Source organism: Portunus trituberculatus, chromosome 33, assembly GCF_017591435.1.
Source record: "Portunus trituberculatus isolate SZX2019 chromosome 33, ASM1759143v1, whole genome shotgun sequence".
Lineage (NCBI taxonomy): Eukaryota > Metazoa > Arthropoda > Malacostraca > Decapoda > Portunidae > Portunus > Portunus trituberculatus.
The window spans coordinates 12,245,845-12,265,118 of NC_059287.1; the positions used below are offsets into that span (position 1 = coordinate 12,245,845).

Below are 19,274 nucleotides of genomic sequence, written 5' to 3' on the forward strand. Positions count from 1 at the left end.
TGCATAAAATCTCCATTAGTAACTACAAAACAATGGATTGAAAAAAATGTAGTAATTTTTAAACAGTTTACAGGTTGGAGGTGGCTGAGGAATAAGTAAAGGTATCATTGAGGTATTAGTAATTAAGGAAAGGTGTACCAAATAACAGTCAGTGTTAAATTCTTCCTGATGTAAATTATTGATAGCGTTTTGTGAAGTATTTTATGCATGTAGACATTTGTATTTGTTTACCCAAATTTTGCTTTGTAATATTTTTTTAATTATTTTGTAGCATCACTAATTGGCATTGTTATGAGCTGACATGAATTTAGTATACATTTGTTTTTAAAGTTAAGTATTTTTAAATTGAAGTCAATATATTTTCAGTTATCGAGTTAAATTGTTACCTTATATTCAGTTATTGCTTGAATAGTATTATCCTGTATTAAGTTTTGAGGTTCTTTATGAGGTGCCTGTGATATTTGGTGATGTGTGAAGGTGGTAGACAATTATCAGGCTGACCCAGAAATACTATCAGGCTGACCCAGAAATACTTTTTACCTATCTTATGTTTGAATTATAAATCTTCCTAATCCAAACATAAGAGAAGTAAAGTATTCCCAGCTCAACCCGAGATGTCTACCACCTTCACTGCAACTGTATTGTATCAGCATGTGGTGATGCAATGTGTGAGCTTCGCCAAAGTTGCGTTGCCTAAGTCACTGAGTGTCTGGAGCTTTTAAGAGAATGCTTGGATTATGTTGGTGGATGCTTGGATCACTTTTTATTGGAAGTTCTGATATTCTTTCTCTTTAATATATTGCACAGTCTAATTTATGCAGTTTTATTTTCGGTACACTTTTCTTCCCTACTTATATTTGTTTAGTTTTTACATTTTCTTTTCCATTTATGGGCAACACCAGTTTTGTTTGCTTATTTTAAGAGTATTATTAATATATTTCAGTTTCATTCATGTAGAGTTTTCTTTGCAGAGAGAGAAAAAAAAATGTTTCAGAAAGGAAAGACAGAGTTGGAGTATGCAAGAGAAGGGGAAGTGAGGATAAGAGATGCTAAAATGACAGCAGTACATGTTACCTTAGGTCATTATACACAAACCAGTAATGGACAGTGATCAAAACTGTATCCTTTTATATGTTTATTTTTTGAACTGAAGAGAACACACTTCTAAATAAAACTTTGGTAAGAAGCAACACAATCAGTCATAAATACAATCTAATTTAAATAGTTGTGAAAATTAATATGAAAAAAAGGTGAAAATATTGTTTCAAGTGTTAATATATATATATTATCTTATTTCCTTCAGTATATTTTGGTGACTAACTAGTAAGAGTGAAAGAGAGAAGGAAAAGAAAAAACACCCATAGCTGGAAGACAGAATGATGTAAAGTAACACATGAAGGAAGAGTCATAGGCTTACATATAACCTGCCTCTAAATATCAAGACCAAACATGGGGAATATATATTTTTGCATGTTGGGCATCACACATGATCAATATTTGAACTGGATGTCAAGGTCAGCCAGGTTGATCTTGATCCATTGGTCCATCTTGGCATCCAGCTCCGGTGTGTACTTGCCCTTCCAGTCACCAATCGTTCCTGAAGTGACAGTGGTAATAAGACATTGATGAGACAAGTATTGGTAGACACCTTTGAACTTGTTAGACTTAATAGTAGCTAATGAGGTCATATTTACCTTTTCTGAAGAAGCCTCCATCTTTCTTCACAATATCAAGATTGAAAAAGATGTCTCCACCATTGCCAAGAAGTCCATCACGTGCCTTCATCTCCGGGAAGCTGGTGTAATGAGCCACCTGTCAGGGAGATGCATCACAGGCAGTTAGTGACAGCCTGCACTGAGAACCAGGCACAGGCCTCAAACAAGCTAGCTTTGCTGAATGGCTTGTTCGTGAGGACATTGAAGTGTCTCATCTTGACCAGTCACTAAGCAGAAGCTAATATAATACAGCATATCTCTGTTATCTGAGCTTATTGTGGCTGCAGTCATCCCAGTGCCTCCCAGGTGTCCTTGTAGGAAGCTGGCTGTTGCCATCTAGACTATTACATTCCTCCTCCTAAATGATGGTAGAGGCCAAATAACAAATATGTTGATAGATAGATAGATCTGCTGCTTGCATTGCAAGGCTCAGTACTCTGAGGGACTTTTAAAGAGTAAAGGATATACTTTATGATATCTGGGTGGATTAACTGAAGAGGTTCTTTATGCATCTTAATGAGTGTATTATCCATTTAAGTGTTAGAAATGTAAATGGTATGAAATACAAATATCTTATTTTAATCCCCCACATAAGTTTGTTTAGCTGTCGTCGGCTCCCACTCGTGTCCGAGTACTGTGAAGCTGTACAAAATCACCAAATAGTAAGCAGAATGAATATGGAAATGTGTCATGGTACTGAAAAGGATTAAGAGGGAGATTTCAAGACATTTACACTATTCTTTTGGCTAACTCTTGGAGCTACTCAGGGACTGGAATCTAAGTGGGGCTTTTTCTTTAGTAATTTTTGTTGCCCTTGGCCAGGTTTCCCCTCTTACATGGGGAAAAAGAAAAAAAAAAAAAACTTACTCCTTTTAGCTGATCCTCAGTTAACTTAGTCCCCAGGAAGTCATTGAGCCGCTTGAGTTCATGGAGTGTGTTCTGCTTCAGGTCCTCGAAGAACATGACATGCAGGTTAGAGTTGTCACGCTGTCCTAATGCCTCCTTCAGGTGCAGCCAGTAGGGACCGTAGATGACTGCAGAGGTTAGGGAGTATGAGGAACCTTCAGAGGAACTTTCAGCTCATGATAGCCAAGGTAAGTGATGGTAACTATTCAGCACTGCAGTTGGTATTTTATTTGATTTTTTTAAGACCTGTATTCTGAAATGCTTTGTTCTTCCACTATCAATATTTTCCAAAGGCTGTAATTAAAGATACTCATGTTTTTAAGGGTGTTTTTAGGATTCTGGTGATGGGTTGGCAAGATTTCTAGTTTATTAAAAGGATAAGCTGTCTTTAAAACCCAGCTAGTCATCACTGTGGTCTTGGAAAATTGTCATAGTGAAAGAGCAAGGCATTTCTGAATACTGGTGTACTAAGAGTGGCAGTGGTGGGGTTGTGTGGGTTAGTGACATTTGATTGGTATTTGATTGGTAGGGAATGAGTGATAATTGATGGGAACTATTTACTACTGCAAGACCTTGTATTAAATCAGTGGTAGGGTCATGGGTGGTTATCTCAAGTGATGGTGATTAAGGTTAATATGCTGTTATCCGGTATTACTTGACCAGTTTGAGTGATAAATGGACATGCATCCTTTTATCAGTTTATATTGTCAGTCTTAGGTAAATGATAGTTATGTGTGAATATTTTAGATCACAGTGGTTAAGGTTAGTTAGTATGCTGTTATCTGGTATTAGTTGACCAGTTTGAGTGATAAATGGCTAATAGTGGTGGAGACATGCATCCTTTCATTAGTTTATATAGTCAGTCTTAGATCAACAATGTGTATTTATTGGAGTTGGTTTGGATGCATCTGTACTAGAGCTGCAAAAAAATAAGCATCTTTTTATTTCCCAGTGTTATAGGTTACTGATGTGCTTGTTTTACACACTGTTGATGAGTGCTTACTAATCATTACGGAAACTTTATGTAATAATAAGTGGGTGTTTGTGAGAGGACTTATTTTCTGATGTGTTTGTTTTCCGTAATGTTGATAGACAAGTGTACTAATCAATATGGAAATTTTATGCAGAAGTTAAAAGGCATTTAATGGAGGTGAATATTGTTTTCTGAAATGGACAAGTCATATAGAAACCTGGAAGAATGATATGGAACACGATATAAATTATTCCCTGATACTGGAAATGATTCTACACATTAATGCACATATTTTAGAACATCTAAGATACAAAAGAATGATCTACTTAGTGTAATGAATCTGGTAAACTCTGAAACTCCCTACCTGTATTTCCATCTTCCTATGACCTGAACTCATTTAAGAGGGAGGTTTCAAGACACCCCATTCTTTTTGCTAACACACTCAGATCTGCTCAGGAACTAGCATCTAAGTGGGCCTTTTTGTTTAGTTTTTGTTGCCCTTGGCCAGATTTCCCCTCTTACATAAAAGAAGAAAATGATGGTAGTACTGAAGGGCATCATACATACAGTCATCATCCAGGAAGTACTGCACAAATTGCTCAAAGCTGCCCTCATATCCGTGGTTCTTGAAGATGCGGCAGTGGTGGTAGAAGGAAAGCACAGCATCTTTGGGGTTCCGGGCCATGTACACTGCCTGGGGGGGATACAAGGCTTTAGATGAGGAGTTTAGATCGTCAGTTTTGCAAAGAAGTTTAGTCATTGAGATATTATAAAGAACCTGATATTATAAAGAACCTAATAATGAGGAAAAGAATTACTGGGTTGAAGCGTGATTGTTAGGTATGAAAGTAGGAAATGCATACATAGGAAGAATAAGATAAGGAAGCTTGATTGATAAGAGTTAAAAAGAACACAAGAAAGAATCAAATATTGTGGCTAAAATAAAAATGATTGAATTCATTGATGTATTTGAGGAGGAGACAAGGAGAATTAGGTTTACAGATAGTATGAATAACTGGAATTGACTCAGATAGTATGAATTCATTGATAAGGTTGTTAGCATCAGTTGTAGCAGATAATTTTAGTTACCAAGATGAATTGTGATAAAGAAAAAAAAACCAAACAGTGAAGATCAAGCTAAAAATTACTGGATCCAAGCTTGATATGAAGAGAAAAGAATTATGTTTACAGAAAGCGTGATTAATGACTATTGTAAGGCAGATTGAATCTTTAGAAACTTCAAAAGACTATAGACAGCTTTATAGAGATAGTAATGGATATTGGTGTATTTGATTATGTCCACAGGTCATTCCACAAATAGCTCTGTTAGCTTGCTGCTGCTCCATTTTTTTTCTCTTTTTATGTAAGTGGGGAAATCTGGCCAAGGGCAACAAAAATTATTAAACAAAAAGTCTCATTTAGATGCCAGTCCGGAGCAGGTCCGAGAGAGTTAGCCAAAAGAATGGGGTAAATGTTGAGAAACTTAAACTCTTAAAGAAGATCAGGTCATAGGAAGGTAGATATACAGAAGCAAGCAAGGAGTTCCAGAGTTGAAGTGTGTATGTTACCTTGCTGGTGGTGAGAAGGTTTTGAGGCAGCAGGGAGAGTGGGAGGTGAGACTTTATCGTCCTTGGGGAGGGTGCTAACTCAGAGATCTGCAGGAAAACACCATCCTTTGGGTCACGTCCTGGACACATCTTCTTGAATCCTTGCATGAGGGGGTGGTCCTCAGTGACTGGTGGCAGGTTCTTGCTCGTGAGGAGGCTATCCATCCTGATGGAGGGGCAGAGGTGGCCGGGGGTGATGGAGCAGGGAAATGTAGTGAGTTTTGGCACCTTCTTAAATGGTAGATAATGTTGGAAGAATGTAGGAGGTAAAGTGAAAATCTTAATGAATACTTAAGTGAATTTAGGGAGACAGTGGTGTAGTGGACAAGGTGAGTGTGGGATCGGGCAGGCATCCATGCAAAGGTTCGAATCCCATCACATACCACTTTGAAGCTATGCCATTTGTCAAGTGGTTTAAGATTACTTACCTACATGTCACCATGATACCAGGTTCTAGGTGGTTACACCAAATATGCATTTGGGTGGTGATATGAGCCCTAATATGGGTACCACTACAAATAAAATTGCCTGTGCCACTAATGGGTGAAAGCTTAACAGCACTTCCCATATATACTTTAAGTAAGCCTATAGGCCACAACAAAAGGATTGATGATGTAGGTGATTAGTTAACTGGTAATAGATTGATTGCTGTGTTTTCAAGAATGACAAGTTGAACAAGAGAAAATCATGTCTGTAGTGAAGGGACTTGGATAGAATAAATGGCAACACCGGATGGATCAACAACAACTTTCATGAATGCTGGAGTGAGCAGGGCAAGATAATGTTGGAAGTACATAGGAGGCAGACTGATAAATTGTTGGTGAATGCTTGAGTAAATATGACCAAATGATGATGTAGGTGGTGATTAGTAAACTAGAAATATTTTTTTCTCTTATGTAAGACAAAATTGGTCAAGGGTAACAAAGAGTTAAAATAAAAGGCCCACTTAGTTACCAGTCCCCATTCAGGTCTGAGAGAGCTAGGCAAAAGAAAGGGATAATTGTCTTGAAACCTCACTCTTAATTGACTTCAGGTTATAAGAAGATGGAAGTAGAGAAGCAGGTAGGGAGTTCCATTGTGTACTAGAGAAAGGTATGAATGATTGAGAGCACTGATTAACTCTTGCATGAGACAGGTGGACAGAATAGGGGTGAGAGGAAGAAGAAAGTCTTGTTCATCAATGCCATGAGAGGAAGAGAAGCTTGCAGTTTGCCATGGTCACCCTATTTATTCACTAGCTTCTCAGTACCACGAAACATTAGTCCTTTTTCTGCCTTGCACCTTGTTCCTTGCATTATTTGATGACAGGGTCAGACTTTTGTAGCAAGATTGTAGTGTTTGAATGCCCCATAACTCCCCCGCATCAAGAAACATTAGTCCCTCCTCTGCCTTGTGTACTTGCCCCTTGCTTTATCTGGTGCCACAGTCACACTTTTTCTAGGAAGGTTTTAGTGTTTGAATGCCCATAGCTTCTCTGCATTAAGGAACATTAGTCCTTCCTCTGCCTTGTACCTTGTCCTTTGCTTATATGGTGCCAGGGTTAGATTTTTCTAGCAAGGTTTTAGTGTTTGAATGCCCATAACTCCCATGCATCAAGAAACATTAGCCTTTCTGCCATGTGTCTTGTATCTGGCTCCCTCCCGGTCCTGACTCACTCAAGGAAGGGCACCCTGGCATTGACGGGCATATTGGCCATGGGGTTGTCCAGGTCGGGGTTGTTCCTCATGGTCCACACCACCTCCTGCAGCCATGTGGTGCCACACTTCGGGTACGTAAGCAGCACCACGTCATTCGGCTTCAGCTGTGTGGGGAGGAAAGTGTTGGGGATTACAGGATGTTTATATCAGCCACTTCTACCTCCAATAATTTATATATATATATATATATATATATATATATATATATATATATATATATATATATATATATATATATATATATATATATATATATATATATTGGTATTGCTACGGAAGAGCGTTTTTTTGTTTTTGTTTTGTTTTATGCAAGAAGGGAAGCTGGCCAAGGGCAAAAAAAAAAAAAAAAAAAAAAACTCCACTTGATCGCCAGGTCCCTGGAAGACAATAGGAGTTAGCTAAAAGTCTGTGACAAATGTTTTGAAACCTGTGTATATGGATTTGTGTGAGAGAAGGAATGAAGTCTCAGTCTCTCTCTCTCTCTCTCTCTCTCTCTCTCTCTCTCTCTCTCTCTCTCTCTCTCTCTCTCTCTCTCTCCGTGATTTGCTGTCGTCTGCGAAAAGGTTCTTTCTAGTTATTAATTGGAGAGAAATATTTAATGATTTTTAAAGAGCGTAATTTGATTTTTCGCCACATTGTCCCGTACAAGAAACCATTACTTGAGGAACAGCATGGCGCCATATGACCACGATGTTTTGGCGCCTTGTCCTCCCACCCTACTCCCGTCCCGTCCCGTATTGTTATTTCTTTTCATCAATCAGTGGGTTTGGTGGGCATTATAGCACTGTGTCATAGGTGCGGCCATATTTTTTCAGAACATGTCACCCATCCGGCCACATGTTGAGTGAGGCAGTGAGCGGATTCTGACCAGTAGTGAGAAACGCTTTGCTCTCTCACCACCACGACTATTTTCCCAGAGATCATCAGGCGGATCTCTGAATTGTTTCTTGTTAATTTTTTAACAGTGCAGAAATTGTTAATCTATTAGTAGAACCTAAAAAAAAAAAAAAAAAAAAAAACTTTAAATAAAAATCCACGCAGCTTCAATTATAGTTACTTGAATCTGTGGGAAAGTTGTGTAGGTACGGCCAGAAGTGTTTCAGAGTAAGGTTCTGTGTGAGAATCTACCTTTTTTTTTTATCGTGTTGGGAGCAGTGGTGTGGAGTGGTGTGGCCGAGGTCACGGGTTGTTACGTTTGCAGCACGTACTTGACGGCACCAAGCACTGCTCAGACAGTGCCAGTATTGATAAAATGTGAGTGACTTGGTATTATACAAAGTGATGAGCTGTGGACATGTATGGCCGTACCTTGATGACCGGCGTTGCGTCCGTCAGTGATAAGAATTGACTAGTTCACTTTAGAAAATCGATCAGAGAAAGCAGAGAGGATCTTAACCTATGGGTAATTTGAAAGATTTGCTTGGGTAATGGAGAGGTGAGAACAACGACTTTCATATTGTTACGATTGTGTGTGTATGCGTGTTTGTATGTGTGTGAGAGAGAACACGCTTTCTTTTCATGTGAAGGTCGTGGTTGAGGGGGATGAATGTTGTGCATCACCTCACCACCAGCGCAGCGCGGCGCCGTGACGCATGACGGACGTGTTACTCGCTATAGTCAGTCACGGGGCCGCGGGACCCACGCCGCGCGACACTCATTAGGGAATGTAGGTGACACCACTGGAGGCTGGGACCAATCACAGGGTGTTACGGAAGCAGCGCCAAGGCTTGTGTTTGAGTCAAACTCAAAACTGGCTTACCATGAATTTTGAACCTACTCTTGTAAAGGTGGAATATATCTATAAATGTGTGCATTCTATTCTTTAATTCTGAGACACAAGGGGTTAGCAAAAGTAGATGGAAATATTACCTGTTAATGTCACGTTGTAATTTGATCGGAGGACACGCTCGTCAGATTCATACTTAAATCAGCACAGGACTCATTATGGTTCCAGGATACATACATACATAGTAACAACCGTATCATGCTGTGTCTAACATCTACTTTCAATTTCAATATATTTTATTCTTAGTTTCATTATGATTTTCACCTTTAAACGTATTTGCTGCATCTTAATGACCTTGTTGTGGGAACGTCTGGAACCATCACATTAGTCAACCCATTCCTCTTCGAACCATACACAACTTTAACTCAATCACTTCTTGTCTAAACCATACATAACGTTAAATGAAAATCAATCCTTTTCTTTGCAAACCTGACTTATTCACGACAGTCAACTCTTTTTGCCCAAACCATACATAACAAACCATACATAACTTAATAATTGCCAACTCTTATTTCTCCAAACAACATATTTGAATAAGTCAACGCTTTTTTTTTTTGTCCAAACTATGTATATTTTGTCAACCCTTTCATTTCCTGACCATACCTAACTTCAATTATAAGATCAATGGACATTTTTTTTTCCAGAAATCGTAACATAGCTTACTCTTATCAGTTAACCCTTCCTTGTCAAAATCATACAAAACCCAAACCATACAAAACTAAATAACAGTTAACTTATTTTGTTCAAATGGTAAATATTTTACTAACTGAACCTTTCCTTGTCCAAACCATGTGATCATGGAATAATCACATCCGTTAATCCTTTCTTGTACTAACCTTACATAGCATTCAACCCTGTCTTGCCCAAACCGTACTTAAACTTTTCATTATTGAGAAGCATTTTTACCTTGATTTTTTTTTTTTTTTGGCATGATTAAACGATTTTATTTACATTAGAATGGTCTATTGAGGTCAGAAGATTCGTGGCCACAGTCTTTACTATTTCAATAAGTTTCTGAAGCTGTATAAAATCACCAAATACTTAGAAGAATGAATATGGAAACGCGTGATGGTACTGAAGGGTGTTTAACTTACGACCACAACAATGACCCCTTAATGTATCTACCAAACCGAAACCGCACAGAACTCACCTCAAACTTATAGTACTTGTCAGCATACTTCTCGAAGGGGGCCGGGAAGAGCCACCTGCCGGGGGTGAGACGAACCATTCCCTCCGTGTAGCCCTTGAAGTCTCTCTCCTGCCGCGCCAAGTCCTCCCCCTCTAGGCGTACCATCTTGTGGCCGCTCGCTGTGTCCATGGTGGCAGTGGTGGTGGTGGTGCTACAGCGGGAGGGAAGAAGAGAATGAGTCTTGCTAGTGGTGGTGGCGGCGGTGGTGCTACGCGGGAGGTAATGAGAAAAAGAGTGTTGGTAGAAGTAGTGGTGGTGGTGGTGCTGTTGCGACGGGAGCGGAGAGAATGAGAGAATCTTGTCAGCAGTAGTGGTGGTGGTGGTGGTGGTGGTGGTGAAAGTCGATACTACTTTTTCTACGTGATATGGGTCTGTGGGTTTTACGGAGACTATCATATCACAGAAAGCACTTGAATCTCTTTACTAAACAATGGAGTAATTTCGTTCTCCTGCTGTAACCATTATCAGGAAAAAATCAGTAAAATAAAACACACGAAACAACACCACCACCACCAGACTCACATATCTAAACTTACTTATTAATGTGTCAAACTCACGTGCAGTGGATGAGTTGGTTTACTACAAGTGTCTTCGTCTTTAATCTTCCTTCTGCAAGTGTATGTGTCTTTGATTATCTTCCATCTTCACGTACTGTACATGTCATCACCATCATCGTTTGATTTTTTTTTTTTATACTTTCTCGCTCCCCTTTTAACATTCCATTCCATCTCTTCTTCGTTATTTCTTTTTACATGCTTTCATTTCCTCTCTCTCTCTCTCTCTCTCTCTCTCTCTCTCTCTCTCTCTCTCTCTCTCTCTCTCTCTCTCTCTCTCTCTCTCTCTCTCTCTCTCTCTCTCTCTCTCTCTCTCTGTGTGTGTGTGTGTGTGTGTGTCTGTCTGTGTCTGTCTGTGTCTGTCTGTGTCTGTCTGTGTCTGTGCCTGTCTGTGTCTGTGCCTGTCTGTCTGTGCCTGTCTGTCTGTGCCTGTGCCTGTCTGTGCCTGTCTGTGTCTGTGCCTGTCTGTGTCTGTGCCTGTCTGTGTCTGTGTCTGTGCCTGTGTCAGTCTGTCTGTCTGTGTCAGTGTCTGTCTGTGTCAGTCTGTCTGTCTGTGTCAGTCTGTCTGTCTGTGTCTGTCTGTGTCTGTCTGTGTGTGTCTGTGCCTGTCTGTGCCTGTGCCTGTGCCTGTGCCTGTGTCAGTCTGTCTGTCTGTCTGTCTGTGTCAGTCTGTCTGTCTGTGTCTGTCTGTGTCTGTGCCTGTCTGTGTCTGTGCCTGTCTGTGCCTGTGTCTGTGCCTGTGCCTGTGCCTGTGCCTGTGTCAGTCTGTCTGTCTGTGTCAGTCTGTCTGTCTGTGTCAGTCTGTCTGTCTGTGTCAGTCTGTGTCTGTCTGTGTCTGTGCCTGTCTGTGTCTGTGCCTGTCTGTGCCTGTGTCTGTGCCTGTGTCTGTGCCTGTGCCTGTGTCAGTCTGTCTGTCTGTGTCAGTCTGTCTGTCTGTGTCAGTCTGTCTGTCTGTGTCTGTCTGTCTGTCTGTGTCTGTCTGTGTCTGTGTCTGTGCCTGTCTGTGTCTGTGTCTGTGTCTGTGCCTGTGCCTGTGCCTGTGCCTGTGCCTGTGTCAGTCTGTCTGTCTGTGTCAGTCTGTCTGTCTGTGTCTGTCTGTCTGTCTGTGTCTGTGCCTGTCTGTGTCTGTGTCTGTGCCTGTCTGTGTCTGTGTCTGTGCCTGTGCCTGTGCCTGTGCCTGTGTCAGTCTGTCTGTCTGTGTCAGTCTGTCTGTCTGTGTCTGTCTGTCTGTCTGTGTCTGTCTGTGTCTGTGCCTGTCTGTGTCTGTGCCTGTCTGTGTCTGTGTCTGTTCCTGTCTGTGTCTGTGCCTGTGCCTGTGCCTGTGCCTGTGCCTGTGCCTGTGTCAGTCTGTCTGTCTGTGTCAGTCTGTCTGTCTGTGTCTGTCTGTCTGTCTGTGTCTGTCTGTCTGTCTGTGTATGTCTGTGTCTGTGTCTGTGCCTGTCTGTGTCTGTGTCTGTGCCTGTGCCTGTGCCTGTGCCTGTGTCAGTCTGTCTGTCTGTGTCAGTCTGTCTGTCTGTGTCAGTCTGTCTGTCTGTGTCTGTCTGTGTGTCTGTCTGTGTGTCTGTCTGTGTCTGTCTGTGTCTGTCTGTGTCTGTCTGTCTGTCTGTCTACACCGCGTAATGTAGTGGTTAGCACGCTCGACTCACAATCGAGAGGGCCGGGTTCGAGTCCCGGTGCGGCGAGGCAAATGGGCAAGCCTCTTAATGTGTAGGGTGTGTTCACCTAGCAGTAAATAGGTACGGGATGTAACTCGAGGGGTTGTGACCTCGCTTTCCCGGTGTGTGGTGTGTGTTGTGGTCTCAGTCCTACCCGAAGATCGGTCTATGATCTCTGAGCTCGCTCCGTAATGGGGAAGATTGGCTGGGTGACCAGCAGACGACCGAGGTGAGGTGTCTGTCTGTCTCTCTGTCTGCTTGCTTGCTTGCTTGCTCTCTCTCTCTCTCTCTCTCTCTCTCTCTCTCTCTCTCTCTCTCTCTCTCTCTCTCTCTCTCTCTCTCTCTCTCTCTCTCTCTCTCTCTCTCTCTCTCTCTCTCTCTCTCTCTCTCTCTCTCTCTCTCTCTCTCTCTCTCTCTCTCTCTCTCTCTCTCTCTCTCTCTCTCTCTCTCTCTCTCTCTCTCTCTCTCTCTCTCCTTCACACACGCCCTACATTGTTACGAGAAAGTTTCTGCCTCTCCTGCCGGAACGTCTTGGTTGCACTCGCTGGCGGAACTGAGGACGCCGCCTGTGCTGTGCTTGGGCTTTGTGGAAGTTGCTAAGGGGAAGGTAGCTAAGGGAGGTGCTAGATGGAAGGAGAACGACGCTGACAGAGGGAAGGAGAAGGGAAAGAGAGGAGGATGAATGTGAGAGGGAAGAAAATTGGGAGGAGGGAGGAGGAAGAAGGGGTAGGGTGAGGGGAGGAAGAGGAAGGAGGAAGGGATTGGGTTAGGAAGTTAAGGAGTCAGCTGGAGAAAGGAAACAGATAAAGGAGGGAAGGAGGAAGCACAGAATAATAGAAAAAGGAGGGGAGGAGGAACAAGCACTGGGTATCAAGGTATTTGCTCCCCTAATTCTGGCTGACGGTTTTGGTACTTTTTGAACTCTTTGGAGAGCCAGCGCTCAAGTGGGCCTTTTTCTAACTTTCTTTTTTTTTGCCCTTGTCTGGCCCTCTTCCCTACGTAAAAAAAAAAAAAAAAAAAATGAAGGAAAGGAAGCAGGGAGAGGAAGGAAGGAGGAAGCTCTATAGACACTGAAGGGAAGGAGATGGAAAAAAAAGGAAAAGTACTGTATAATGAAGGAAAGGAGGGTGGGAGGCATGGAGGGAAGGAAGGCAGGAGACACACACTTATAAGAACTCTTGGATTTACTTTTAGCAACACTCGTATACCGTAAAGAGTGCATTTTTTTTTTTTTTTACGTAGGGAAGAGGGCCAGCCAAGGGCAAAAAAAAGAAAGTTAGAAAAAAGCCCACTTGAGCGCTGGCTCTCCAAAGAGTACAAAAAGTGCCGAAACCGTCAGCCAGAATTAGGGGAGCAAATGCCTCGATACCTCCCTCTTAAAAGACAAGTTGTAGGAATTTGGAAATACAGATGCAGGGAGGGAGTTCCAGAGTTTACCAGTGAAAGGGATGAATGATTGAGCGTACTGGTTAACTCTTGCATTAGAGAGTTGGACAGAATAGGGATGAGAGGAAGAAGAAAGCCTTGTGCAGCGTGGCCGCAGGAGGAGGGGAGGCATGCAGTTAGCAAGATCAGTAGAACAGTTACCATGAAAATAGCGATAAAATATAGAAAGGGATGCAACATTTCGGCGGTGAGAAAGAGACTGAAGACAGTTAGTCAGAGGAGGGGAGTTGATGAGACGAAGAGCTTTCGCTTCCACCCTATCAAGCAAAGCTGTGTGACTGGAACCCCCCCAAACATGCGAAGAGTACTCCATACAGGGACGGATAAGGCCCTTATACAGAGTAAGCAGTTGGAGGGGCGAGAAAAAATTGCGGTGAAAATAAACGTAATCTTGCAAAACTCGTAGTAAAAGTATATTTTGGCAAACTTTGCTGATGTTGGTGGGTAAGAGAGATGAAATAACGTACATTTTCTGCTAACTTTCGTGGTCAAGGATAATGAATAGATAAATAAGTAAATTGATATCCATTTTTGCCAACTTTCTTGATCTAGGACAATAATTAGGTAGGTAAATACTCGTAAGTAGATAAATTAAAGTCCGCACTTGGCTATTTTGCTGAGGTATATATAGATTAGATAACGTCCACTTTGCTGATTTAGGATACGAAAAATGAATAAATGAATAAAGCCAGAATCTGATGTAAGAGATTCAGGCTCAGTTGTCTTGTTTGCTGCTGTGTACACTGATCTCTTATTTCCTGATTTTTAATACAAGAAGTGGTCTGGTTAGGTACATTGGTATGCATGAATCAATCTTACACTAAAAAAACGCAGTGATAAAATCTTAGATAAATAACAAATTAATCAAATAGAATCCTTTAACTTTTGCCAGGTAGATGTTGAAAACTGGATTTATTTGTCACTGTTACAGCGTTATTTATTCATTTACTTGCCTATGTAAAGTTGTCAGTATATAGTCAACAGTAGGATTCTTAGACATCTAATCACTTCACGACCTTCTATGTGATCGTCAGTACGGGTTCTGTCATGGCTGCTCTGCTCGTGATCTGGCTTTCCTTACATCACTAGAATCATGAATATACTCTTGAAAAGTCCTGATAACATGCACTACAGTCTTTTGAAGCTAAAAACCTTGCTTAACTATTACTAGAATCATAAAAACACAAAAGAATCAGTTTGCACCACGGCCTTTGGAACTATGAGCAGAAAAAAAAAACTTAAGGTGTTTCTAAAATCGTGAAAACTTTCTAAAACAAACAAACAAACAAGCAAATAACTATCATAACTTTGCCGTACAGCCTTTTGGAACCATGAAAGCCTCACGAACGTCCATATAACCTCCATCACATGCTATCAAAAATAAAGAAAATACTTCCAAACGTTTACGAACACGGCTATCAACCAACACGTAAAGCAATTTCTGGCCCTAGCAAAACACATGCCTACACTCACCTTGACGTCTGTGTTCGTACTGCTTTCTTTTCCCACCGCTCACTCTTTATACGTCCCTTCCTTACATGGGTGACTCGGTGTGACTCCTCCTCCTACTCCTCTTTCCCCTCCTCGTGGTCTCCTTACTCACACCTCTCTTCCTTCAGTCCTCCTGTCTTTCCTCCCTGGCCTCAATTGTTCTCTCTGTTTCTCTCCGGTCTTCCGCCTTGACAGTGACCACCAGTGTTACCCGAGACGCACAAATAAGGTCTCTGAAGCACGTGAGCCTTAGAGATTGAAATACTGTGCGCTTGTTTTGTTATTGTGGCCATTAATCTTAAACAGTGATGGGAGAAAGTGTTGGATTGTGTTGAGTTGTGCTGTCTCTTTTAATTCCAAGGTTCAGAAGTGTTTTAAGTGGACTGCAGTGAAGGGGGGGTGTGGTTGCCTGACTCGCTTGCTTGTTTGACTCATTATTGCTGAGTTGATGAATGAAAAAACATAATGCAAAGAGGGATTATAGAAGATTAGTACTTACTGATCAGAAGCATTGTGAAAACGTTTGGTGTCTATATCGCTCTCTGACCTAAAAAATGACTCTTTATTAGTATTATTTGTGAAGTAGATGATAATATTAAAAAGAAATTCTTGGATGTTGCTAATTACAACACTAGAACATTTTGATTGGGAAACTTTTGATTTGAGTTGTTTTTTTACCACTGCTGACGCGAAAACTGTCTATAGAATCATGGGAACTCTCTAAAATGACTCCTTATTGAATAGAAGATAAATTAAAAGATAATTATAGGATATTGCTAATCAGAAACGCCAAGAAATGCCAGGTGCACATTCTTCACTGATTTACTGACTTTGCTATTTCTTCGTTACGTAATAGATAGTCAGAAAGGAATTATGTTACATTGGAATGATTAAAAGCGCATCGAAATTATATTTATATACTGCATGTTTATAGAAAGAGAGGATAAGAAAAACGGATAAATGAATAAACTAAAATGAAAAGATAAATTAATAAATGAAAATCAAACATTCAGACAACAAATTAAACAAACAAAATGGAAGATTGTAACAAAAAATTCTTCACTGTCAAAAATGAAAGAATAAATGAATAATTGAGTAGATAGAAATAAATAGAGAATACATGAAATAAATAACAAATATCTTATGGGAACCTAACTTTAACTGTCGGTAAAAAGAAAAATGAAACAAATATAAAAGAATATTCTCATGTGAATCTAACTTTAACTATGTAAATAATAATAAAAAAGGTAAAATAATAAACAAAAAGTAAAAACAATAACCTCATGAAGACCTAACCCAACCCAACCTAACCCAACCCAACCTAACCTTAACCTAACCCAACCCAACCCAACCCAACCCAACCTAACCCAACCTAACCTAACCCAACCCAACCTAACCTAACCTAACCTAACCTAACCTAACCTTAACCTAACCTAACCTAACCTAACCTAACCTAACCTTAACTTAACCTAACCCAACCCAACCTAACCTTAGCTTAACCTAACTCAACTCAACCTAACCTAACCTTAACCTAACCCAACCCAACCTAACCTAACTTTAACTTAACCTAACCTAACCCAACCTAACCTAACTAAACCTATCCCAACCTAATCTAACCTAATCTAATTTAACCTAACACACCACACCACACCTCACCTCACCTTTATAAACAGTCGTGGGGTTAGATGGGGGGAGAGTCTCAAATCGTGAGTCCTGTATGGGGAAGGAAACGTGACCAAACTCTGCCCTTGAATCACGAGCCGCAGGACAAGACTCTTAGTACTGATGCTTTCCGTGACTTGAGCTTTGCGGTTACTGAGGAGATAGAAAAAGAAATGTTTGGGTTGAATGCATACGGTCAGTTTGATTCGTGGTTCTAGGAAATGATATTGATGTTTGTTGATACCTCACCTGTACAACACACCTTTGTCGCTTTACGTTACTGTCACTATCAGAGCGGATGTGGGATGTGACTCACTCTCTCTCTCTCTCTCTCTCTCTCTGCTTTCCCCTCGGTCATTAGATGTTCGTTGTTATGATTTCATGAACTACAGATTTCTCGTGTGTGTGTGTGTGTGTTTCACTGTTTGATCTGCTGCAGTGTCTGACGAGACAGCCAGACGTTACCCTACGGAACGAGCTCAGAGCTCATTACGAGTATTTCCGATCTTCGGATAGGCCTGAGACCAGGCACACACCACACACCGGGACAACAAGGTCACAACTCCTCGATTTACATCCCGTACCTACTCACTGCTAGGTGAACAGGGGCTACACGTGAAAGGAGACACACCCAAATATCTCCACCCGGCCGGGGAATCGAACCCCAGTCCTCTGGCTTGTGAAGCCAGCGCTATAACCATTGAGCTACCGGGCGTGTGTGTGTTTGTGTGTGTGTGTGTGTGTGTGTGTGTTCAGCATTATATTTCTTTACTATTCCAGCTTTTTTTTCAGCTCCTTGTGTTATCGATTGTGTTGTTGTTTTTGTTGTTGTTGTTGTTGTTGTTGTTGTTGTTATTATTATTATTATTATTATTATTGTTATTGTTATTATCATTATCATTATTGTTATTATCATTATTATTATTATTGTTATTATCATTATTATTATTATTATCATTATTGTTGTTGTTGTTGTCGTTGTTGCTATGGTGGTGGTGATAATGACCGTGGTGGTTTATGTGGGGAAGCCACAAGATGACTACGTGGAACCTGTGTAATTCATCACCTCGGTCGCCTGCTGGTCACCCAGCCAGTCTTCCCCATTACGGAGCGAGCTCAGAGCTCATAGACCGATCTTCGGGTAGGACTGAGACCATAACACACTCCACACACCGGGAAAGCGAGGCCACAACCCCTCGAATTACATCCCGTACCTATTTACTGCTAGGTGAACAGACCTTACACATTAAGAGGCTTGCCTATTTGCCTCGCCGCTTTCCGGGACTCGAACCCGGACCCTCTCGATTGTGAGTCGAGCGTGCTAACCACTACACTACGCGGTGTGTGTGTGTGTGTGTGTGTGTGTGTGTGTGTGTGTGTGTGTGTGTGTGTGTGTGTGTGTGTGTGTGTGTGTGTGTGTGTTTGAATTCAGTTAGCCCTTGTACTGCTTTAGTCGTCCTTCGCTGATTTTCCAGGCACTGCAAGATAAGTTTGCATGGAGACACAGCAGAGGAACGTGAGAAAACAGATTCATGTTAACTCTTTTTACAATACAGAAATATTTACGTTTGACTCAAGAATACATTTAGAAAAATTATGTATATATTTGGGAATAAAATTTTGTGTAACAGAAAAAAATGTTAAAAATCACTTTTCAAAATAACATACCAAAAATATTTATACTTGCAAAAGATCTAGAATAACTTGGTGTCTCATAAATAGTTCACGTTTTCTTTGATAAAGATTTGAGATTTAGAAGTCTACGGGAAACAAACAAACACTTTCAAATACTTAGCTTACGTAAAGACTGACACAAAAAACGTGGGTAACTAAAGTGTGTGTGTGTGTGTGTGTGTGTGTGTGTGTGTGTGTGTGTGTGTGTGTGTGTGTGTGAGAAACTGACTCATAATGATGTAGAGCATAATGAATACTCCCAAAGTAATGATAATAGCAGTAAATGAGAAAGATGACGGAAGAAAGAATTAGAAGCGTCTTGTTTTTATGTTCTTGTGAGATTAAAGCAGTTTGCTATAGAGGAGCAGAAGTAGAAGAAGAAGAAGGAGGAGAAGAAGAAGAAGAAGAAGAAGAAGAAGAAGAAGAAGAAGAAGAAGAAGAAGAAGAAGTGGAACAAGAATAAGATAGATAAAGAAGTAAAGAAAGAGCGATAAATTGAATTAAAGAATGAAGAAAAAGAAGAAGTAGGAGAAGAAGGAGAAGAAGAAGAAGAAGAAGAAGAAAAGAAGAAGAAGAAAATGAAGAAGAAAAGAAGAAAATGAAGAAGAAAAAAAAGGAGATAAATAAGAAGAAACAACAACGACAACAACAACAACAACAACAACAAACAAAAGACGAGAATGACGATGATAATGGTGATGAAATGTGGGATGTGTGTGTGTGTGTGTGTGTGTGTGTGTGTGTGTGTGTGTGTGTGTGTGTGTGTGTGTGTGTGTGTGTGTGTGTGTGGGAGTGACGCGTGGCCCGTTACTGTATCCGTGTCCGTGTGAGGAGTGGAAAGTAGAGAGACGTAAGGAAGCAATGCATACCTGGAGCCTGAGTGTATGTGTGTGTGTGTGTGTGTGTGTGTGTGTGTGTG

General features: G+C 40.9%; 1 protein-coding gene across 2 annotated transcripts; it reads right to left on the minus strand.

Annotated features, from left to right (window-relative positions):
* Nucleotides 1-1,130: 1,130 nt before the first annotated feature.
* Nucleotides 1,131-15,212, minus strand: LOC123512245 (sulfotransferase 1A1-like). Of its 2 annotated transcripts, XM_045268508.1 has the most exons (9): nucleotides 15,002-15,212; nucleotides 10,132-10,137; nucleotides 9,835-10,024; nucleotides 6,857-7,002; nucleotides 5,163-5,367; nucleotides 4,162-4,288; nucleotides 2,583-2,749; nucleotides 1,695-1,812; nucleotides 1,131-1,597 (listed from the first exon to the last, which is right to left on the minus strand). In XM_045268508.1, the coding sequence occupies exons 3-9, from the start codon at nucleotides 10,000-10,002 to the stop codon at nucleotides 1,491-1,493; spliced, it is 1,038 nt and encodes a 345-aa protein (XP_045124443.1). In that variant the 5' UTR covers nucleotides 10,003-10,024; nucleotides 10,132-10,137; nucleotides 15,002-15,212; the 3' UTR covers nucleotides 1,131-1,490. The 2 variants fall into 2 exon arrangements, with proteins under 2 accessions (XP_045124443.1, XP_045124442.1); XM_045268507.1 differs by lacking the exon at nucleotides 10,132-10,137 and having other exon boundaries at nucleotides 15,002-15,211.
* Nucleotides 15,213-19,274: the final 4,062 nt, after the last annotated feature.